General features: G+C 37.6%; 1 protein-coding gene across 1 annotated transcript in view; it reads right to left on the reverse strand.

The window, feature by feature from the left end:
• Window positions 1-24463, reverse strand: part of SLC25A36 (solute carrier family 25 member 36) — a 39558-nt gene extending 15095 nt beyond the window's left edge. The window contains exons 1-4 of the mRNA XM_043595268.1: window positions 24135-24463; window positions 9508-9672; window positions 5946-6023; window positions 2546-2646 (exon numbers count right to left, since the gene is read on the reverse strand). Coding sequence (XP_043451203.1) covers window positions 2546-2646; window positions 5946-6023; window positions 9508-9672; window positions 24135-24175 — 385 coding nt within the window. The 5' untranslated portion in view covers window positions 24176-24463. The remainder of the gene's footprint in view (window positions 1-2545; window positions 2647-5945; window positions 6024-9507; window positions 9673-24134) is intronic.
• Between the last annotated feature and the right edge of the window lie 450 nt (window positions 24464-24913).

The raw sequence follows: 24913 nt of genomic DNA on the forward strand, positions 1-24913 counted from the left end.
TAATTTGATTAAATAGCCTTCAAATTGGAAATAATTTTTTAATTTATACCTCCAGATTTAGGTTTATAAATTCCTATAGTCTTCTCTTGAAACACTAAAGCCAGAATAAGATCCACCTTAAATTAACTGTCATTTTGAGAAAAAAGTTTTACTATCTGAACACTTGAGTTCATGAGGATAAAATACAAAATCAACAGGCTACCTGGAATAAAAATTACATACAAGGTCTACTAGAAATCCTTAATGTTTTGTTTGATGTGGCAAAATCTTGCAGGCAATATCATTACAGTCTATTTTAGTGCACTTTTTGATACTAACATGACAAGGTTAGCATTTTTTTTAATAGCCAGTTAAAAAACAATTTTTCACATGACTGCCTCTAAGCACTTTGTACCCCCAATTCATATTTAGAAGACTTCTAAAAGTAATGCTGAGGAAAAACCAGAGCAATCTGGTCTAGATTATTTCAAGAATGAAGGGGGCAAAAGGCTCCCTTAATGAGTCTGCACAGGGACCATTCAGTTTCACCAACCATGTAGTTATGTATAAAAACTGCGAAGCTAAGTGTTAATGCTCATGAATAGTGCGAGGAAGCTCTGAAAGCACAATTCTCAGAAAAATGTAACTGTAAACAAATGGAAGAAGTATTTGCAAATTACACAATAAGTATATAGTGTAATAATCTCTGAACAATAGGACCATCAATTTACAAAAACTCAAGGAATTCAAGTTGGAAAATCGTATCAACGTATAGATATAAAACTATGAGTTGACATTTGTACACATTTGAGAAAAAAGTACAAAATGACAATTCCACTGAAATTCTTTGCAACATGATACAAAAATAGTAATAAATTCTGATGAGCTATCCTAATGAAAAAAGATGTTCCATTGGGAATCAAGATATTCTGAAACCCTAAATTTGCACCACTGAATATATAACAACTATCCTCAAATAAAAATGACCACTCATCTACTTTCTTGACTTCAAGTCTTCCAAAACAAAACAAAACAAAAGAAAGATTAACATTTCTTTAATAATTTTCTGGGTTTAAAAAACAAAAACATAAACACTGGTAATCCAGAAATACATTCTTAAAGATCCTAATACAGTGGTTATATAATTTGAAACTAGCCACTAACTTTTACCTTATACCACTCAAATTTGTAGAGGGAAAATCATTTCTATTCATATTCAACATCTATAAAAAAGTACATTAAAAAAAATTCTGGTTGTAACTAGATGATCTTTATGGTATTAAAGAACTAATTCTCAAAATCCAAATCTTTGTAGCGCAATCTACATCCCTAGGATAAGGTAAGAGAGGTTCATACAAACTGTGTAACTTGCCCAAGATCTCTCCTCATGGGTAAATAAGAGTAGTTTACTACCTTGACCTCTAAGGTTTTTCCTTCCAGCTTTAAAACTTCAACAAGTCAGTCAACAATTACCGAGTATAAAAAGACTTGAGAATAATTGTAAAGTATATGGTAGATTATTACGGCTATTGACCTTTCATAAATTAGTTATTTCCAACTTACACTTAGTTTGTTAAAGTATGTGGTTCAAATTGATCCAATTTATTTCTAAACAGAAAATGGTTAACAGTTTAAAGCACTCATTAAACACGTAATTGACACTCCATTTACTGCTCAACAGTTGATGAAAGTAGTCATAATCTGCTTAATAAAGTCATAGTATAATTTGGAAACATGAGGTATGGTTAAATACGCAATGAATCTCAGAAAACTGCAGAGAATGAACCAAAGGTCATGGCTTTGTCTAACACGCATTGCAACAAATGATTCCAAAACCAGACTAGTCAAATCAATCTCCTAGTTTATCTTTAAGGCAGTGCAGAGGCCCAGAACTAGCTGCTTTGATTCAGAATCATATATACCCAATAATAATGATAGAAGAGTCCCTGGAAAACATTTCTACAGCAGGCATGTACACATAGCCGTTGCCTAAATTTCAAGTGCTATCTAGTGTGATTTATATGGAGTGCTAAACATATATTTCAAAATACATAAATTAGTGACTCTTAGTTATCAATAATACATCACAAAAACTTCAGCATTTGAGCACAGGACAAAATGAATACTTTACCAAGAACTGCCGGCACATTTCAGACAGAAGCCAAAACATGCAGCAAAAAGGGAAAAGGCACTAACAGAAATTGAGGAGAGAAGAGTAAATTACAGCTCCATAACTTATTTATATGTAATTATGGTTGGATTCTTTAAACTGTTAAAAATGATCACTAAATATACAGTGGACTACACAAGACAATGTAAATATTATATTACCTGTATGCTATCACAAACCTAATTACAAAAATGCCAACTGGTATCAGATTTTACGTATACCTCCTGATGAAATTTACTATATACTAATAAATTTAAGAATTATGCTTGTAGATGCTAATCAATGAAGAGAACATTGTCTTAAAAGTACAAATGTACAATGTAAATTCATCGTAATTCAGTATTAAGTCTCTAGCTTTTGGAAACTTTTTTGCCTTTTAATATTAGATATTCATACCTGCCATTGCAGCAGAAATCATGTGTACCTGGGTAGAATCCGGATCAAATATATCATTCAACTTTTCCTTGCAGTTTGAATAAGCAGCAAAGTATATTGCTCTAAAATAAAGATTTAAATTTTATCAACAAGCATGTTGCTTAAATTCATAAGATTTAAATGACAAGTAAATTAATCTTTATAATTTTAGAGAAATCTAAAAACAAAGTCTTAGCCAAGTCTCACATAACCTCAGGTTAATTTCTATATTATTTCTATAATTTCTGTATTTTTTCCATGAAGATCCTGAAGTACTTCTTACAATGACTCATTAAGAAAAAGACAAACTTCTGGGGCGCCTGGTGGCTCAGGTGGTTAAGTGTCTAACTCTTGGTTTCGGCTCAGGTCATGATCTCAGTCCATGGGTTCGAGCCCCACATCAGGCTCCATACCAGTGGTACAGAGCCTGCTTGGGATTCTCTCTGTCCCTCCCCCACTTGCATGCTCTCTCTCTCTCTCTCTCTCAAAATAAAATTAAAAAAAAAGAAAAAGAAAAAGAAAAAGACAAACTTTGATGTGAAGTTAATCAAATGCAAAGCATCCTCTAACAAAAAGACACTCCCTACCCCAGCCCCAATACTTTCACAGCAACTAAAATAAAAAGTATTTGTAGAAGATTTTGATATTGGGAAAACACGTAAGGCTGGAAGGCTTATGTAATGGTAAAGCTTAATTAAAGACACTTGAGTTAAGTAAATATGGCATGAGCACTTAAAAAAATATTGTTAAATATGTAATTAATATAATTAGTTTATATTAATATAAACTATTAAGATACAATGTATCATATATATATATATAACAATTTTTAAGTGAGGAGAGGGTTGTAGAACTGACCCAATTAATCAAAATATATTAAACAAATTTGAGATACTGTGGTATATTCTAATCTACATTATACACAGAGTAGTTCACAGTATCCTTAAATAGACACAATTCCAAAGAAATCAGCCCTATCATGTCATATTTTTTAATGTTTGTAAACATTTCATTAAATCTGTAAATATCTCCCATTAACTTATTGACTATGACTTTATGCCTCTCAACTACTTCCTCATTGTTTTGCTTTCCAGGCTCTGAATTACCTGCTTGCTGCATCAAATATCCTATTATTTCCCAACAATCCTGATTATCTGTCTAATAAGGAACATAATATGCAAACAAGTACAAGAGCCAGAGTCTCACTGTTGTGCCTTTTTAAATGTGCTGAAGAAAAATGGAAATTAATATAATTTAAAATGAAACATGCTGAGGTGCCTGGGTGGCTCCATCAATTGAGCGTCTGACTCATGATTTTAGCTCAGGTCATGATCCCAGAGTCATGGGATCAAGCCAGTCTAAGATGCCCTCTCTCCCTGTCTCCCCCACTTGTGCTCTCTCTCTCAAAAACAAAACAAAAACATTCTACTTTAGGAGTAAGAAAAAAAATACATTTAAAGATGATGAATTGTGAAGAGGTATATACAATGCATTCCTAGAAATGAATAAGAAAAAAGAAAAAAGACCTCTTAATGAGAAGACAGGCAAAGAATATATACAGGTAATTCATGGAAGTGATATACAAATGGCAAATAATTATAAGAATGATGGTGTGACTATACCAAAAATTAAACAAATGTATATCAAAACAGTGAAAATCACGTTTGGTCTCTTTAGCGAGTATTAAAAGACATGAATAGTTACCAACATGAGTAGTATATGGATAATGAGCAACTAATTCACCACTTGAGAATAAAAATATGAAATACCTTTTTAGAAGGCAGTTGAACAATATTAATTTACAATAGGCCTATGTTCTTTTATATAGAAATTTTAACTTTTAAGTAAATATCATAAAGAAATACACTTGCTTAGATACTCAAAGATAAAAGTACAGCTATGTTGACAAAACCACTGTTTAACAGAAAAAAATGTGGAAATCTGATAAATCTAAAAGTTTTATCAGTAAGGGAATACTTATTAATGACAGAATAGCCATACTATGCAATTTAAAAAAAAAAACCTATATGATTTCCAATGGAAAAAGCTTCAAGGCAAATTTCGTGAACTACTTTTAATATGATTAAATTAATATAGATGAACACAGAGGAAGGGAAAGAAAAATTAAGACAAAAACAGAGAGGGAGGCAAACCATAAGAGACTCTTAAATGCAGAACAAACTGAGGGTTGCTGGAGGGGAGGTGAGTGGGGGGAGATGGGCTAGACTCGTGATGAGCATTAAGGAGGGCACTTGGGGCACCTGGGTGGCTCAACTGGTTGAGCGTCCGACTCTGGCTTAGGTCATGATCTCACAGCTCGTGAGTTGGAGGCCCATGTCGGGCTCTGTGCTGACAGCTCGGAGCCTAGAGCCTGCTTTGGATTCTGTGTCTCCCTCTCTCTCTGCCCCTAACCCACTCACATTCTGTCTCTGTCTCTCTCAAAAATAAATAAACATTCAAAAAAAAATTAAAAAAAAAAAAAAAAAAAAAAGGAGGGCACTTGTTGGGATGAGTACCGGGTGTTGTACCTAAGTGATGAATCACTGGGTTCTACTCCTGAAACCAATACTATACTGTATGTTAACCAACTTGAATTTAAATAAGTAAATTTATAAAAGAAAAAAATTAATGTAAATGGTGGTAAGTATACATATTATACATTTTATATACACGATAAGCCAGAAAAGTTAACAGAAGACTATACACCAAACTGTTTTAACAATAGTTATTGTAAAGAGAAGAGTAAGTATCTGCAGGAAGGCATACAGCAACAAGAGGTGACATGTTTAAGATGGAATGTCAAGCTTTATGCTATACTTTTAAAATTTCTACAGTAAGGGTAAAATTTTTAGTATAGTTTTTTTAAGAGAGAAAAGAGCCCCTAAAAACCTGAAACCCAATAAATAATAAGACATGGACTTAGTACATGGGATACAGAGAGCTAGATTTGCATTTTCATTCTGAATGTAAACTCTACAGTATTCTTTCATGGAAGAAGAAAGTCTAAGACAAAAGGACCGCAGAGAAAAATGACTAATGTATTAAGGCCTTTTTGGTTTCTTTAATAGGCAATGAAACCATTCTACCTGTTTAGCTTGTCCTAGAATCCAAAAAATAGGGTTAGTTCTAGAGTTCTAGGTATTCTTCTCACTGCTGGTTCCTTCAGTTTGGTTTTTGCCTTTTGAAACTTGGTACAAAAACTGCTTCCCAATGACCTCCACATGGTGCAAACTGCCCATCTTTTTGGATGGTTACAGATGTCTGTTCTTTACACCCTAGTGCTTTATCCTTACCACCTTGACTTCTCTTCAGCATCTTCTGTCATTAAGCTTGAAACAAGAAAGACTGCCACAATTTTGCTTAACTTAAAAAAATTCTTTACCTGGAAGGGGCCACCCCCACTAAATTGGGGCCTAATCCTCTGAACAAGGAACGAGGCCCCTCTTTTTCCAAGATCACCCTGAAAGAGAAAAATGTTATTTAGAAAGGAAATATCTTTCAAAGTCTAGTACTTCATCTGTATACCAAACTTAGACTTTTAAACCCATACGTTTCTACTATGATGTTGTGCTTTTCTGGTCAGTTTTTCTTACTTGTGAACATCTGTTTTTCCTGACACAGCACAGACTGATAAATGATAGTAAAAAGAACTCCAATCAGATTCTTTCCTAAAACTTTTAAAGACTACAGTATAATTTCTACATTTATTTTCATATGATCATGCTACTATGATCTTCGATATATTCTCCATTTTACCATCTTTACCAGCAAATTCAATTCCCAATTAGAAATGCAGGTCCCCATCTAGTATTTGGGGTCCTTTCTTGGTATCAGACAATTCTCTCAGTACTGCAACATTATCTCATACAACCATTCCTGTGAAATGCTGTCAAAATTTGTCACCCTAACCTCCTTTAGGGTACTAAAATGGTTAGCCTGTTACCACTTCTCTCTCTATTCATTTAACATTTACTATATTGAATACTTACTGTATAAAAACTGAGCAAAGTAGATAGAAAGAAGGTAAGGCACCTGCCACTGAGAAATTTGATAACCAGTTGTGGAAAAAAGAATTATACTGAAACCATTCAACAGACTATATTAATAAGCAAATGCTACACAAGCTAGATTAATATGCCCAGCAGGGAAAGGAAGAGGAAGCCTTTCTGAGGGTGAGGTATTAAGTTTTGAAAGTGAGAAGAAACAAAGGGAATAGCTATTTTAACTTATTTTAACTTAGAGTTAATAGGCTAGGGCAGTGGTTCTCAACCACCTATACACAGAAGAATAATTTCTTAAAAGGCAGTTGAGCATAATGGTTCAATAAAGGCCTGAATTATGGGGCCAGACTTCTTAATATGAAGCCCAGTTTTGGTAAATGACTAGTTATAAGAACATAAAGTAATGTCTTTTATCTTTATTTACAGCAGCAGTAAACAGAGAAAAACAGTACTCTTTTTTGGGGTTACTGTGAGGAATAAGTAAATTAATATATAAAGTGCTTAAAAGAGCACCTGGCTCCCAGTAAGCACTTGATAAATCTTAATATTGATTACTGATGGAGTGTTTTTTAAAATGCCAATTTCAGCATGGGTGTTATACATAAGTGATGAATCACTAAATTTTATTCCTGAAATCATTATTACACAATATGTTAACTAACTTGAAATTAAAAAAAAAAAAAACAACTAAAAAAACCACCCACAAAACCCCCCAAAACACACAAATTGCTCTGATCTCACCCTCCAAGTATTCTGATTCAATAGATATAGGACAATGCTCAGTAATTTGCATTTTACCATGCCTTCAGACGACTGACACAGGTGATACGGAAACCCTTTTGATAAAACTAGATTAGACAGAAGCAGAGTTAAAAATAACAAATTATAGAGCACATTTTAAAGATTAAATGCTTGTTAGCCCTTTCTGTATCATAAATCCCCTTGAGAAATTAAGGAAGGTAGTAAATGTTCTTTTAAAAAAATACACATTTGCTAACACTCACAATTTTGCAAACAATTTCATGTAATTTATTGAGCTCTTGAAGTTCATCCATGAGCTACCTAGGAAACTAAGGGAGCCCAGCAGGGGATCCCTAAAGTTGCTGGTTAAGAAGCAATGAAACACTTCACTCACTAGGATGGTTTTAATAAAAAAAGACAGTAAAACAATGCAGAAATTGAAAATCTCACTCACTGGTGGTGGGAATGTAAAATGATACAGCCACTCTGGAAAGCTGTGTGACAGTTCCTCAAAATGTGAAACATAAAGTCATCATATGACCCACCAATTCCACTCCTAGTATATCCCCCCAAAATAAAAACGTGTATGTCTATAATAGCTCTATTCATAATACTCCCAAAGTGGATACAACCTAATGTCTATCAACTAATGAGTAGATAAAGCAAATGTACAGTGACAGAAAGTAGGTTAGGAGTTGCCTAGGGATAGAGGATAGGGGGAGAGAAGAGAGGGAAAATGAGAAGTGACTACTAACAAGATAAGGCTTTCTTTTGGTGATGAATGATGAAAACGTTCGAAATTTAGAAGGTGATGATAGTTGCACAACTCTGTTAATATATTAAAAATGAATTTTACACTTTACATGGGTGAATTTTATGGTATGTGAATTATTCCTCAAATAAAGATGTTAGGAAAAAAAAAAGCAACCATGAATCAGACTGACTGGGACAGAGCCTGAACAGGGAAACAATGGGAATGAGAGTAAAGAGATGTTAAGGCAGAGAATGCAGACTTGGAAGTCACCTCAACACTGAGGATAGGTGAAACATGTTAAATTAGCTCTTATAAGAGGGCCTGAAAAACAAATTAAAATGAAGCAGAGAGGGATTCCTAATGCTGAGGAAAACCAGAGAAAGCAAAACCACTGAAAAAGAAGACAAAAAATACAGTACTGTTACGAAGGTGAAAGGAAGAAGTTTAGGAGAGATAATCAATGGTAATAAAGGCAAAATCATGATATTTAAATAACCTATTATTAGTAGATAAAATATTCTATTTTTAATCAAGATATGACTAATCAGGATTGATAATACTATTACTCATCAGATATTGATAACTTTCATTAATTGGTAGCAATTTTATTTTACCTATCCATGTACTTAGATAAGTTTAAAAAGAAAAGACTGATGAAATCTTTTGGTAACCACGGTAAACACACAGTATGAGTTTATTTGCTACCACAAAATAAACACTACTGAACTAAGTTCAAACAGATCATGTCCCAAGTGACCTGATAAGGCAGATACGAGTTACATACCTAAGTCTGAACACGTAAAACCTAATTTCAGTAGTTTTGAAATTTCAAATCTAATTTGCAATATAATGAAGTATGGTAAAACGTAAAAACAAATCTTTTTCAAACCACCAAAAAATTTCAAGCAAACAGTGAACGGTCTGTTAAAATCAGCAGAATTCTGCTTTAAATCTCAGTTATGTTTAGGTTATAGAAAAATCACAGACTGCCATTAATTGGATGTACTTACTTGTGTCAGTATGTCAGTACTTGGAAAATTAAAAGCACATACACAAAGAGTTAGCATTTAACACTATCACATTTCAAAGATAAATAAATAATCCAAAATAGAATACCTATAATAGCTTTAGAAAATAAATCCAGGATAAATGTAGAAAAATATTCCAAATACACATGATTTGGAAATAATATTACATTTTATATTATCCAACTAACTATTCTTCTCCATTAGGGATGATCATTTCTGACGAATATAATTGAGTAACTCTGTTATTAAGTTTGTAAAAAACCTCTTTAAATGTGGCAGAATATAAATGAACAAAACACAGGGGCATCACTAAGGTAAACAGACTAAAAAAAACAGATTCACGAATACTGTGCTCTCACTTTAGGCATCACTAAGGTAAACAGACTAAAAAAAACAGATTCACGAATACTGTGCTCTCACTTTAGGCAATGGAGAGGTCCAGGAGACACTACTCGGTTGACACTGGCTCCAGCCATGGTGTTCAACTGAACTTCAGAGATGTAAAGCGTCACAGAAGATGATTGCAGCCGTGTTTTTACAACTTCCAGTGGACATGTCAGAATAGCTCCTACTGTACCACCACATCTGGGAAAAAATGAAAAGAACAAATCTACTTAGTACACACATTTAGACTGTAAAATGAGTGGGCAACTGGGGGCTTCATCAAGGCACTAAAATGTACGATTTTTTATTTTAGAAGATTAAACTATTTTAATGTTTCATTTATTTGACTGCATATAAACACCATTAGTAGCTAAAAAGAACTGAGTTAGGGGCACTTGGGTGGCTCAGTCAGGTAAGTGTCCAACTCCTGATTTTGGCTCAGGTCATGACCTTATGGTTCCTAAGTTCAAGCCTCTCATGGATAGAACCCCACATGGGGCTCTGCACGGACAGTGCGTAGCCTGCTTGGGATTCTTTCTCCATCCCTCTGCCCTTGTCCTACTCATGCGCATGTGCGTGCTCTCTCTCAAAAATAAACTTAAAGAAAAAAAAGAAAAGAAAAAGAACTGAACTTAATATTTACCTAGCAAAAATAATTAAAGAAGACTCCCAATGGTGGATATTGTTACTAAATTTTACTGGTAAGTCACATCATAGTTTGAAATACTTTTCTAAGGGTTTCTTTGGTGCTCCTTGCCCAAATATTACTCGTGGCTCTGTTGAAACCTAGATCACTATTTGAGTATTCTCTCTCAAACTCCTATCCTATCTTTCAAAACTTCGGAGAAATTGTCTTCAGAGCAATAAAAATTAATCATTGATGGTTAATCATACATTTCCTATTTGAAATATTCAAATATTCAGAAGTGTCTTATCTACAAAAAAAATTACATGTGAATCTCAAAATCAGTAATATTAGGCCCACATGTAGAAATCTGTACCAGGTAGGCAGGCTTACCTATAAGAATCTAATTTAAACATAAAAACTGGATAAATAATAAAGCTCTTAACAAATGACATCATTTAAACTTTAAAGGAATTTGAGATAGGCTGAATAATTATTCTTTTTAAGTGGAAGAGTGGGACATAATTAAAGCATTAATAAGTACTTAGTGAAACCCTGAGAATTGCTTTTAACCAGATGAAAATCACTCAGGAGAGCTCTTACCACAGTCAAAGAGAAAAGCAGACCAAATCAGAGGTAACCTGGACCTCCAAAATGGGCATTAAAGGAAGAAAAAGAAAAGCAGCCCACCACAGAAATACACTGAACAATTCTACCTCTAGAATTAAATATATATATATATATTTATTTTCATATATATATATATATACACATATATATATATTTTCATGGTGATTTTAATTCACATTTCCCTGATAAATGACTCTGAAAAGCCTTTGTATGTTTATTTACATCCATCTATCCATATATATACATATACACACACACTCACACATACATATATATAACACATAATAAAAAACAGAGGCATGGCAATAATATCACTACAAATAAAATTTAAGAAAATATGGTATTTTATATTGATGTAATAGTACATGCCATCAAGGAAATAAAACCAGAACAAATTTTTTGAGATAACAGTGAAAAATACAACAACTTAAAAATTTGAGAACATCCATATGTAAAATAAAATTGGACTCTTACCTCATACTATATTTAAAAAATTAACTCAGAATGAATCATAGACCTAGATGTAAAATATCGAACTGTAAAGCTTCCAGAAGAAAACATTTGGAGAAAAATTCTTTTCACTTTGGGCTAGGCACAGGTTTCTTAGATAACAACAAAAAAGCATAAATCATAAAAGAAAAAAATTGATAGGGGCGCCTGGGTGGCTCAGTTGGTTAAGTGGCTGACTTTGGCTCAGGTCATGATCTTATAGTTTGTGGGTTCAAGCCCTGCATATGGCTCTGTGCTGTGCTGACAGCTCAGAGCCTAGAGCATGCTTCGGATTCTGTATCTCCCCCTCTCTCTGCCCCTCCCCCACTCCTGCTCTGTGTCTCTCTCTCTCTCAAAATAAACGTTAAAAAAAATTTTTTTAGAAGAAAAAGATTGATAAACTGGACTTTACCAAAATTAAAAATTCCCACTCTTTTAAAGAAACTGTTAAGAAAATGAACAGACAAGGGATGACTGGGTGGCTCAGTCAGTTAATAAGCCTCTTGATTTTGACTCAGGTCGTGATCTCACGGTTCGTGAATTTGCGGGTTCGTGAGTTTAAGCCCTATGTCAGGCTCTGCTGGCAGGGCAGAGCCTGCTTGGGATTCTGTTTCCCTCTCTTTCTTTGTCCCTCCCCCACTTGCTCTTGCTCTCTCTCAAAAATAAATACATAAACATTGAAAAAATGAAAAGATAAGCAACAGTCTGTCTTTTGCAAATATTTTGCAAAAGTATTTGCAAAACACGTATCTGATAAAGTGCTTATATTCAGAAACACAACTCAATGATAAAAACAACTCAAAAGACTGGAAAAGATGCTTCACCAGATCGATGCAAATAAACATACAAAGGTTTTTCAAAATCATTTATCAGGGAAATGCAAATTAGAATCACAATGAGATACAATAGACATATAACAGATGTAGATCTATTTATTAATGGCTAAATTACTAAAGGCTGGCCCTGCACTGTCAGTGTGCAGCCCGACGTAGGGCTCAATCTCACGCACCATGGGATCATGACCTGAGCGGAAATCAAGAGTCAGATGCTTACCCAACTGACCAGCCAGAAGCCCCACGGTAGCTGTACTCTTAATAACCCCAAACTGGAAAAAACCAGTATGTCTATCAACTGAAGAAGGATAAACAAGTTATGGTGTATCAGTATAATGAATTATTACTATCTTGCAATAAAAAGCACCAACATGGATCAATCTCAAAAGCATTATGCTAACTTTAAAAAGTCAGGGACAAAAGGCTTTTATTTTTTGACATTTCTTTTTTATAACTTTTTGGAAAAGGCAAAACTAGAAGAATAGAAATGAGATCAGTGATTACCAAGAGGTAGTGGAGGGGAGAAGAACCGACTGCAAAGGGCACAGAGGAATTCTTGGGATTAAAAAAGGTTCTATAGCTTGATTATAGTAGTTACAGTACCTTATACATTTGCTAAAACTCATTGAATTATGCAATTAACAAAGGGTGAGTTTTATTATATATACCTTGATAAATCTGATGAAAAAACTGAATATGTGAAAACTAGTAAAAAAAAAAAAAAGTATATGAACTACCTGCAATTGAATACAATTACACTATGTCAAAATCTTAATCATAATAAACTTAATGTCTCCTAAAAATTCCACTTATAGCTTTAAATAGGAAATTTAAAAAATTAAACCCCCAAAAAGAAAAGATCAAAACCATAATTATGGTGTAAGAAATTAACACATCAACTAGATAAATAGTAGGGCTGTAAGAGATCTGAAACAAAATTAACTAGCTCAAGGGAGACTCTATACTCAATAAACAAGGAACAGATATTATTTTTAAACAGCTATGAAACAGGCTTAAAACCTCATTATAGTTGACTCGTAAAATACCATGGGGGTTAGGGGCACCAACCCCCCCCCCCACCCCATGCAGTCAAAAATCCACACATAACTTTTGACTCCCTCAAAACTTAACTACTAATAGCCTACTGTTGACTGGAAGATTTATCACTAGCATAAACAGTTGATTAATACATATTTTGTGTATGTGTTATATACTGTATTCTTACAATAAAACTAAAGAAAATGTTATTAAGAAAATCATAAGAAAAATACATTTGCAGTACTGTACTGTAGTTCTCCCCAAAAAAATCTGCCTGTAAGTGGACCCTGTGCAGTTCATATCAATGTTGATCAAAGGTCAACTTAAAAATAATTTTTTTTAATGTTTATTTATTTTTCAGAGTGAGAGAGAGACAGACAGACAGACAAAGCATGACTGGGGGAGGGGCAGAGAGAGAGGGACACACAGAATCCGAAGAAGGCTCCAGGCTCTGAGCCGGCCACACAGAGCCCAAAGAGGGGCTCAAATTCACAAACCGTGAGGTCATGACCCAAGCTGAAGTTGAACGCTCAACCAACTGAGCCACCCAGGCGCCCCAAAGGTCAACTTTATGTAAAAGACCGGAAGCAAAATCTTAAACAGAAGCCACAAGTTTGTTTCTGTTCATTGGTGAGGGCTAAGTGGCAAGAAATGTGAATCATCACAGTACATGCTGTAGTATATGCTGCAGAACTGAAGACAACCTGTGCAGTAAAACACCGTATTCACACTACAATAGTGGTTTAGTTAGAGTCCATCATAGCTGTTTTTAACGTGAAGTTACCTGGATTTTTTCTTTTTAACTACTTAGTATATTTACTTTGTAAATTTATTGAACATAAAAATGAAATAGGCCCCAAATTTTAATAATCATGCATATTGGTTTTGGTTTATATTCTGTAAAACATAAAATGTATTCTTGGGTTTCAGAATGAACATAAATTACTTCTATAATTAAAATAAATAAATATAGGGGTGCCTGGCTGGCTCAGTCGGTGGAGTGTGCGACTCTTGATCTCGAGGTTATGGGTTCAAGCCCCACATTGAGTGTAAAGATTACTTAAAAATAAAGTATTTTTTTAAAATTAAAATAAATAAAAACAAAAAGCCAAGGTAGCACATAGGCCATGATTCTTACCCTACTCCTGATTCCAAGAAAATAAACCTATTATACACACAAAAAACAATTTACTGGGGGAAAAGTCTTCTTGTAAAAATGATATATGATATAACCCATGTACAGTATTTCATGACATGGCACATAGAAAATACTAAAAAAATATTACCTACTGAAGTTATCAGCATCCATTACTGATAGTAATACCTAAAATTCTATAACAGAAACTATTACAGATACTTTAAGGCCAGACCACAGACAAGATATATATATGCTGTAATTCCTAAAAACATAATTCAACAAGTAATGAGGATCTAAATTGTACAGAGCTAGGGAGTGATGTAAGTAGGTGTTCACACAAGCACTCAGGTTGTCCTGAAGCAGTTTTACGTTACAAAATGCAACAGGTATGCAAGCACAGGGGTGACACTCCAGTATCTCTCATGCTGTTTTTATCTTAAAGTCATTTAAAATTATTATCCAAGCTGAAATCATTAAAATCGATGCAGAAAAAAACTCTTGGAGTCAATAAACACTTAAAATCTCTACTTACGAGGGGCGCCTGGGTGGCTCATTAGGTTTGGCGTTTGGCTTTAGCTCAGGTCATGATCTCGCCGTTCACGAGTTCAAGCCCCGCATTGGGCTCTGTGATCACTCGGAGCTTCTGATTCTGTGTCTTCCCCTCTCTCTCTCTGCCCCTCCCCCACTCACACTCTGTCTCTCTCTTTCAAAAATAAATAAACATTAAAAAAAACTAAAAAAAATAAAATCTCTACTTATGACAACAGGAATTAACTATAGACTATTTCTTCTCCACGTCAAAAACCTCAACTGTCTAAAGAAATATGCCACAAAGACAGAGAACCAGGGGAGAAATGAACAAGACCTAAGATTTCAAGCAATGAAACAAGTAGGAAGGGGTAACTGACTTAAAGAGGAAGAAAGGCTTAAAGAAGGAAATACCAAAGGAAAGTAGCAGTTTTGCCCTGCAGAATCTCAGAGGCCTAAAGATTAAGGGCATGAAGTACTCAAGATGGAAGTAAGCCAAAGAACTGAAAATAGAAGGGCTGGCTGATAGGCTATATAGTGAAGTTGGGATACCGTAGTGGGATCTACCCCTCCCACTCACCACCATGTTACCAGTAAAACTATGCTCCCAGGCAGAAGCTTAAATCTCTAAAGAACATGAATTTAGGAATCTCTGAGGTCAGGGTGCCTGGGTGGCTCAGTCAGTTAAGCATCCAACTCTTGGTTTTGGCTCAGGTCATGATTGCTAGGTTCACGGGCTGGAGCCCCAGGTTGAACTCACGATGACAGTATGGATCCTGTTTGAGATTCTCTCTTTCCCTCTCTCATTGCCCCTTCCCTGCTCATAGTCTCTCTCTCTCAAAATAAATAAATAAACTTTAAAAAAAAGCTTAAAAGAATCTCTGGTCAGGTTTCACAGGTAGAATCAATAGATACTTAAAAACCTCACACCAAGTTGCACTACTACAATCTTTTAAAATATTGGGAACAAAGGGGTGCCTGGGTGGCTCAGTTGGTTAAGCATCAGACTTCAGCTCAGGTCAAGACCTCACGATTTGAGTTCAAGGTCTGTGTTGGGCTCCGTGCTGACAGCTTGGACCCTGCTTGAGATGCTCTCTCTCTCTGCCCCTCCCCTGCTTGCTAAGTCTCTCAAAATAAGATAAATAAATAAACTTTAAAAAATAAAATAAAATGCTGGAAACAAAGATATTATCAACTTCCACAAAGAATAAAAGGTAACATAAAAGAAAAAAAAAAGAATAGAATTCCCAACAACTGCAGATTACTTATTCTAGAATTCTGTACCAAACCTGTCAAGCAGAAAGAATACACTCGCATACAAAGAAATATTTAAGAATTTTCCTACCTTGTACCCTTTCTTACACAGCTACTAAAGAATGTGTTCTGCGAGTTAAGGGCTTAATCTAAAAAAGAGGAGGGAATATACCTAAAAACAATACAAGGCTCTACGTCAAATTATATCTCAATAAAATGGGGGCTGGGGAATTGAATTTAGGAACAGAATGAATAACACAGGAGAGGGAGAAAGGAATCCCAAGATATGTCAGGATTAGAAAATAACCAGTCCAGAAAGGATTTGGGTAACAATGTTCAGAGGGATGAAGAACTTCAGGAAAAAAAGACTGACAGATGAATATATTTGATGATATAAAACTAAATATTCGAGTACTCATATTACTAAGCATTTTAATTTTTTTGTTAAAATTTTTTTTGACCATTTATTCATTTTTGAGAGTCAGAACGCAAGCGGGGATGAGGCAGAGAGGGAGACACAGAATACAACGCAGGCTCCAGGCTCTGAACTATCAGCACACAGCCCGATGCAAGGCTCAAACCAACAAACCATAAGATCATGACCTGAGCCGAAACAGGACATTTAACCCCACCCAGGTGCCCCACTAAGCATTTTTAAATGTGCAGCAATTATTAACTCCAAGGGAGGAAAAATGAAGTTATTCAAGAAAGAAAAGGTCAATAACTGAGCCCTACTATCACCAATATTTATAGTGTCACAATAAGGTAAGCACTGCCCATTGATTTAACCAAAAAACTGTGATGTATCTACTGAGAATAGAAAGATAGGGGAATTAGAGAATGGTATAACTAAATCCTCATCTACCAGAACAGAAAGTATGAAGAAAATTCCACATAGCTAAGACATATACTAGGTTCCCACTAGGAAGGAAATGTGGAGGGAGGGGAGATGGGGAATGCTGATTAATAAAAATCTTAAAGGAGCTTAAACACGATATGCATACATTTATTTTTAAAATAATTTTAATCAAAACTCTAGCAGTATTTGTTTTTTTGGAACAGCAGGGGTTTTTAACTGGAGCATATGGTTGAAGTTTCTGGGACCCACTCACTGGACCCCATGAAAAAATGATGTGTATGGTATGCAAGTGTCTTGGACTCAGTACCCTAAAATAAATCTGGAATCTTGGGGCAGCTGGGTGGCTCAGTTAGGTGGCCGACTTCGGCTCAGGTCACATATCACAGCTGGTGGTTGAGTTCAAGCCCCACATCAGGCTCTGTGCTGACAGCTCAGAGCCTGGAGCTGCTTCAGATTCTGTGTCTCCCCTTTTCTGTGCCCCTCCCCTGCTCATGCTCTCTCTCATGCTCTCAAAAATAAATAATAAGCTCATGCTCTCTCTCACGCTCTCAAAAATAAATAATAAAAACATTAAAAAAATTTTTTTAAGTAAATCGGGAATCTTGACCACTTCTTATCATGTCCATCCTGGTCTAAGCCACTGGCTTCTGCTCTAACTCTAATTAGAGTTTAATACATGAACCATGCTCTTGCCTCAGGATCTCTGTTCTTGCTGTTTCATCTTCATATTTTTGCCTCAAATATGAGAATGGGTTACTACCTCACCTCATCTTTGCTTGGTTGTCACTTCTCAGTGATGTCCTGTCTGATCGCCATATAAAAAATCCCCCACAGGGGCGCCTGGGTGGTGCAGTCGGTTAAGCGTCTGACTTCAGCCAGGTCACGATCTCGCGGTCTGTGAGTTCGAGCCCCGCGTCGGGCTCTGGGCTGATGGCTCGGAGCCTGGAGCCTGTTTCCGATTCTGTGTCTCCCTCTCTCTCTGCCCCTCCCCCGTTCATGCTCTGTCTCTCTCTGTCCCAAAAATAAATAAACGTTGAAAAATCCCCCACATTGGGGGTGCCTGGGTGGCTCAGCCAGTTGAGCATCCAACTTCAGCTCAGGTCATAATCTCACGGTTCGGTTCATGAGTTCAGGCCCTACACTGGGCTCTCCGTGGTCAATGCAGAACCTGCTTGGGATTCTTTCTCCCTCTCTCTCTGCCCCTCCCCTGCTTGCACTCTCTCTCTCAAACCCCTACACTGACTCTTTATCCACCTTCCCTGCACTACTCTTTTCTACAGCCCATATTGTCACTTAACATATTTTATTTACTTTACCTTCTGCTGTGTTCCCTGATGCTACAATGTAAGCATCAGGAAATCAGCAATTTATATCCAATACTAATAACCCCAACATCTCTGTTAATGCCTGTGACATAGCAAGCACTCATGCTGAATGAGTGAATGAACATTGTAGCATTTGATAACTCAGGATTTAAGAGGTAGGAGACAGTGTATTTGGCCCAACTTCCTTATTCTGCAGATGAGGAAACAAAAATCTTCCAAGGGAAAATTAGTTGCTCCACGTTCACAGTCAATTAAAGAACAACCCAAATCTCCTGATTCTTAGTTCAGCTCTTTTCCTTTCAAATCTCTAACTTAAATCCAGAAGGAGTATTTTACATCAAGATGCAGTATATCCCCATGCACATTTTGCAGAATTTTTATCTTTTTTAAAAAATGTTGGTTATAAACCAAATTGATTTCATAATCCACTAATGGGTTGCTATAAATTTGAAGCATGCTGTTCTATACTAAGTTAGATGCAACTTAACCAGGAAGGATATAAGGAGAAGAATCTGTTCTTCTGTATTGTTATTATTACACATCTTAAGTGCTTGGGGGTAGAGGTATTTTTTATGCACTGGTCAATTTACTGCAAGATTAAAGCAGCATGCTAACTTAATAGCTGGAGGGTAGGGACAATGCATGCATATTAAGCTTCACAACTTAAATGTGAGTACAACTAAAATATATTAAATATATACTGTCTCATTTATTAATTTGTAAGATTTGGATAGCACATTTTATTACGCCAACCAAGTTATAAAACAATTAATGGAGGGGCGCCTGGGTGGCTCAGTCGGTTAAGCGTCCGACTTCAGCTCGGGTCATGATCTCGCGGTCCGTGAGTTCGAGCCCCACGTCGGGCTCTGTGCTGACAGCTCAGGGCCTGGAGCCTGCTTTAGATTCTGTGTCTCCCTCTCTCTCTGCCCCTCCCCCGTTCATGCTCTGTCTCTCTCTGTCCCAAAAATAAATAAAAACGTTAAAAAAAAAATAAATAAAAAAAAATAAAACAATTAATGGAAAAGACTAGAAATTATTTTTAAAATATTCTATATAAAAATAACATTTAAAATTATTTTACTCTAGTCTCCCAAAAAGAAAGTTTCTTAGCAATGAATACTGATTTACGTATTTTTTACCGTTTATAATGAGCAAACTCCTCATGAATATTAATTTGTACAGCCAATATAATGCTTTAAAATTTTAGCAAGATAGGGTCAGCTGGGTGTCTCAGTAAGCATCCGACTCTCAATTTTGACTCAGGTCCTGATCTCACAGTTCCTGAGTTCAAGCCCTGCAGCCCCACATGGGGCTCTGCACTGACAATGCAAAGCCTCTTTAGGATTCTCTCTTCTCTGTCCCTCTCTCCTGCTCATGTGTGTGCACTCTCTCTCAAAATAAACATTTAAAAACTAAAGAAAAAAACTTGCAAAATAGAAATGTATACTGTAGTGAGGCTGCGATGACTCCAAGATCAAGAAGGCCATGCATAAGATCCTGCCGTTTGCAACATGGATGAACATGGAAGACATTATACTAGGGAAATAAACCAGCACAGAAAGAAAAAAAACTGCATGATCTCATTTATATGTAAAATCTAAAAAAGTCAAACAACATAGAAGTCAAAAACCACAGAAGGGTAGTTAACAAAGGCAAGAGGTGTGAGAAATAGGAAGGTATTAGTCAAACAATACAAAATTGCAGTTATGTAGGATGAGTAAGTCTAAAGTTCTAATGTACAACATAATGATTAAAATACTACTGTACTGAATATTGGAAATTTGCTAAAAGATTTCAGATGGTCTCACATACAAAAAATGGCAACTGCATCAGATGTGATGTTATCATTTCACTATGTATACTTACTTACATCAAATCATCATGTTGTGGTGTATACCTTAAATATACACAATTAAAAAAAAAAAACACCATGTGAAGAAGCTCCTCTGTATGAGATATTAAAGGCTAACAATCATCAGTTGGAAGAGTGTATAAGGCATACAGAGGCTTTCTGACATCCAGCTATCTTCAAGTCTCTCTGGTTCTGCATTCCAAACTTCCTCTCACACTTCCCCTGACCATTCCCACTTCAAGTGCCTTAAAGCAGGCTTTCACTTTCTTTTTGCCTTCTAACTGGTCCTGAGTCCCTCTGATCCAGTGACGTGACCAGTGAGTTAAGATCAGTTGCAAGGTATCACCAATGTGATTTGCTACTACTGTGATTTAGTAATAAAGTACTAAATTGGATGCTTTACCATTAAAAGACAAAGTTACAATTCAAAGCCACTTGCTCACTGGCTTTAAGTGCTTTGATTAGCAAGCAAAGAACAGTCAAGTTTGACAGCTGAACAGCATACAAGTTCATTATTCTATAACATCAAAAAAATCTAGAAAGGACAGTTTCCAAGATTTATTCCTTCTATCTGAGACAATCTCTCTCAAAGAACAAAATAAAAAAGCAAAGTGCCTCTTGGTGCACATACGTAGCTGACATAATAACAGACAATAAATAGTTCTATTAAAGAATTTAAAAATATGTATCATACTGCTTATATCTTCACATACCTATAGTGTTATGAAAAGTACAGCTCAGGGGCTCCTGGGTGGATCAGTCAGTTAAGCATCCAACTTGGGCTCAGGTCATGATCTCACCGTTCGTGAGTTTGAGCCCTGCATCTGGCTCTGTGCTGACAGCTCAGAGCCTGGAGCCGGCTTCAGACTGTGTCTTCCTCTCTCTCTGACCCTCCCCTGCTCATGTCTGTCTGTCTGTCTGTCTGTCTGTCTCTCAAAAATAAATATACATTAAAAAAAATTAAGGGGGCACCTGGGTGGCGCAGTCGGTTAAGCATCCGACTTCAGCCAGGTCACGATCTCGCGGTCCGTGAGTTCGAGCCCCGCGTCGGGCTCTGGGCTGATGGCTCAGAGCCTGGAGCCTGTTTCCGATTCTGTGTCTCCCTCTCTCTGACCCTCCCCCGTTCATGCTCTGTCTCTCTCTGTCTCAAAAATAAATAAACGTTAAAAAAAAAAAAAATTAAAAAAAAAAAAAAGAACCAAGAGCTAATAAATGCAAAAAAAAAAAAAATTAAGAAGTACAGCTTAAATAAATCTTATCTACATCCTTTTTGCAGGTTAACACGAGTTGCTTCCATAACTTCCCTGACCTAACCAATGACCTTATAAATTCCGAAGATTAACTCTGGCAAATACAAAATGGGGCCAAAGGGTGTCCTAAAGATAAACCAGGTCCAGCACCAGTCCAGACCCAAGGTCCAGCACTGGTCTGTCACGAATGTTTCTGATTTAATAACATAGCTACTAGGCTATTTGAAATCGCTCTGAAATCCTAATAAACACATACTTGAACATAATTATAATTATCAGGGAAATGATGCAAAGGCCATATACTCAATTTTTGCCTAAGATTAAATGCCACTATGAAAGGTTATTTAGTTGTTAAAATATATTGACTTTTTAGAACTTAATCTAAATGATCCCTGTGTGTAAAGCTCATAAAAAGATCTCTCTCCTTTTCTTCAGCTTATTACTATTAAAGTAAAAAAAAAAACACAAAAAAAACTTTCCTAATTCCTAATTAATGTAATTCTATCAGGATAAAAATAATGAAATCTAGTTTTCTATGAAGAATGTCCTGAAAACAATTGCCTAAGTAAGCAACTTTCATATATAAAAAAATTCAACATCTCCAATTGAGAATGTTACTGGCACAACCCAATGTGTACTTCCACAATGCTTAACATACAGACTTCCAGAATATTCTATAAAATTGACTTCATATAATAGAGAGATAGAAGGATCTGTTAGACATTATTTATCTCTCATTTTACGTGAATGGAAAGCTGTTTGACCTTGGGTAAATCAATACACCTCAGTATTTTTCCACATTTTTAAGGGGATGAGCCAGATGATCTTTACCATCCTTCCTAGTTCTAATGTTTCTCTGAAAACGATACACCAAGGGAAAAAAAAAAGATAAACCAGATTTTATGGCAACAAATTATGCAACCACATATAAATGTGAAGTCAAGAGATACAAAGGAAGGGAATTTACAAGGCTGATCACCTATGTTGTATCAGGCCCTACATCCCAGTACCTTTTAATGCTGCAAATAACCTGCAAATGCTAGGTTCTTTGTGGAGGAGAGGCTCCTAAATCTATTGTTTACATGCTGCAAACACTCTCCATTTCTGCTTTTAGGGAAAAATCTAACAAGGAGGGCCTTTACATGTATTCATAACAAAAAAATGCCCGATGATCTTAATCCAAATTGGGAAGTCAGTGCAATCAAGCTAACACTTCAAGTTACCATGCCCCACTTTTAACAAAACTTAATACATGAATCTTGAACGTAGAGTAGTAGAAATGTTAGGACCTAGGAAGGGCCTTAGAGATCATATAGTACACCTCCCTCACGTTACAAATGAAGCAATTAAAATAATGGACATTATTAAAATAACATAATGGAAAAAAGGTTTTGTCCATTTTTCACTCAAAATAGCAGCACGGTCTCCTAACTTTCAGGTATTACCTGTGATAGAATTACGCAAGGAAGCCCAATTGTTTGCATAACAAGATACCTTTACAGGAACACCTACCTACATGATTAATGGTTTTTTAAAAAAATGATTTAATTTACTAAGATTTAGTTAACATATCAGAAAGATGGATCATTGGTAAAAGTCTCAGAAATGTGGAAAATACATCGCCTAAGCTTGGCCTCACAGATTACAAGAAAAACACTTTTTTATGCCACAACAGTGACTGGCCCATGGCTGGTATACAGTGAGTTTGTCGAGTGAATACGCCAACGGAAGAAAAGTACTGCCATCATTGGCAATAAAGTCTTAAAGTGGTCGATTTTAAAACAAACTGTACGCTTTAAGGGGATGAGGCTATATAGTCATATAGACAGAAAAGAGCCTCAGCATATTTCACCAAAGCCGTTTTTGGAGTAACATGATCCCACAGATAAGTAACTCTTAAACTTAAAAAATTCTAGCATTCCCCAAATAACTTGGAAGGAATAAACCTAAAAAAGAGACTAAACTGGCTCAACAAAGTATCTGTAGCATGTAGGCTGGCAATCAGGGAACTGAGACTTTAGGCTGAGTCCTAATCTTGTACACACAGTAACTATGGCCAAAGCATCTGACCTCTCCCTACCCCCGACTTTCTCCTTTCACCAGACGAAAAGCAGCGGGTGCGCAAGAGGGTTGGTTTTCACAAAAAGAATCCGACCCCAAAGGCACTGACGCTTTGCACCGCATCTCGCAACCTGGAGAAACCCGGGCAGAAAATTTTCCGAGAGCGAGAAACCTACAGCTCCAGCCGGCGAGCGAACACCAAAGCCTCCCCACGGGTGCCGGAAGCCCCCCAAAGACCCACCCCCGCGGAGTGGGCCGGGAAAACAGCTACCCAAGGTCCGAGGTGCTGCGTGAGCAACGTGAGGAGGCCTCGCAGCACGCGCGGCACGGGGGGAGGGAGGAGGCGGCCCCGGCGCCCATTTTGTCCTCGGCCTCGGCACCTCCGCCCAGTACCCCCAGGCCTAGGAACGTCCGTGAGGCCTGCAGCCACGTTCCTCTCCGCGGCCCCGCATCTCGGACACCGGATAGGCCGCGACGCGTGGCCCTGGCCCGCGTAGTCCCCCAGCCCCGCCCGCCGCTCCTCAGGCTCGCGCTCCAGCCTCGCCCCGGCTCCGCGGGCCTAAGGCCTCACGCCCCGCCCCGGCTTCAGCCCCCAACCCTCCCCGTCCGACCTCAGCCTCCTTAGCACCCCCGGCTCAAACCCCCTCACCCCTCCCCGCCCGGGTCTCACCCTCTCGGCCCCGCGGGTTGGAGCCCCCTCACCCGTGTCGCCCGCGTGTCAGGCCACGACCTTCTGCCCAGCACCCTCAGCCCCAGCCCGCACGCCCAGTGTGGACCGTACCCCCCGGCAAACAGATGCACCAGCGTGTCCCTCTGGCTCATTCTCTCTCCCGCATGTCCTCCGGGCGCTGAGGCGGGACGCGGATCCAGGTACCCGCGAAGGCCGGCAGCTTCAGTCCCGGACTAAAGCTGCACAGTGCCCCAGGGACGGCGCAGGGCCAACTAGCGGAGACGCGGCTGCAGAAGGCAACCGGCGCGGCCCTCCCCGCGGCGCTGCAGCCGCGCCGCCTCCCGCTCCAGCTGGGCGCTCTCGACCAGAGCCGGAGAGCGGCGCGGCAGCGGCGGCGGCGGCGGCAGCGGCGGGGCGAGGCTGCGCGCGGGGGCTCTGATATTCTGATGACCCCCGACATAAACAGAAGCTCCCATTGGTCCGCGCTTCGTGACGTCATGAGGCCGGCATGCCGGTTTCACGTGATCGCCAAGGTTTCTTTCTTTTCTTTTTTTTTTTCAATGAAGGGCCTCGAGGCGGGGCGGAGAGCGTGTCCCTAGGGTAGTAGGTCACCGTGCTTTTGCACCTAATCCGGGGGCTAGGAGGCTCCACCAGGTGCCTCCTGGGCCCGCCAGCGGGCGGGCTGATGGGACCCCACGCTCCGGCCCGGAGCAGGTGAGAAACTGCCTGGATTCCCGGTTCGCCAGCGTGCCCGTCTCTGACTTTTTTCTTTTAAGACTATTTCTTTCTTAAATAGCAGTATTAGGTTTACAACACAATTGACAGGGAAGTACAGAGATTTTCCATTCACCCCTTGATTCACTTTTTGAATATGGGATTTTTGGCATTTC

The sequence above is a fragment of the Prionailurus bengalensis genome, chromosome C2 (genome assembly GCF_016509475.1).
Source record: "Prionailurus bengalensis isolate Pbe53 chromosome C2, Fcat_Pben_1.1_paternal_pri, whole genome shotgun sequence".
In the NCBI taxonomy this organism is placed as follows: domain Eukaryota; kingdom Metazoa; phylum Chordata; class Mammalia; order Carnivora; family Felidae; genus Prionailurus; species Prionailurus bengalensis.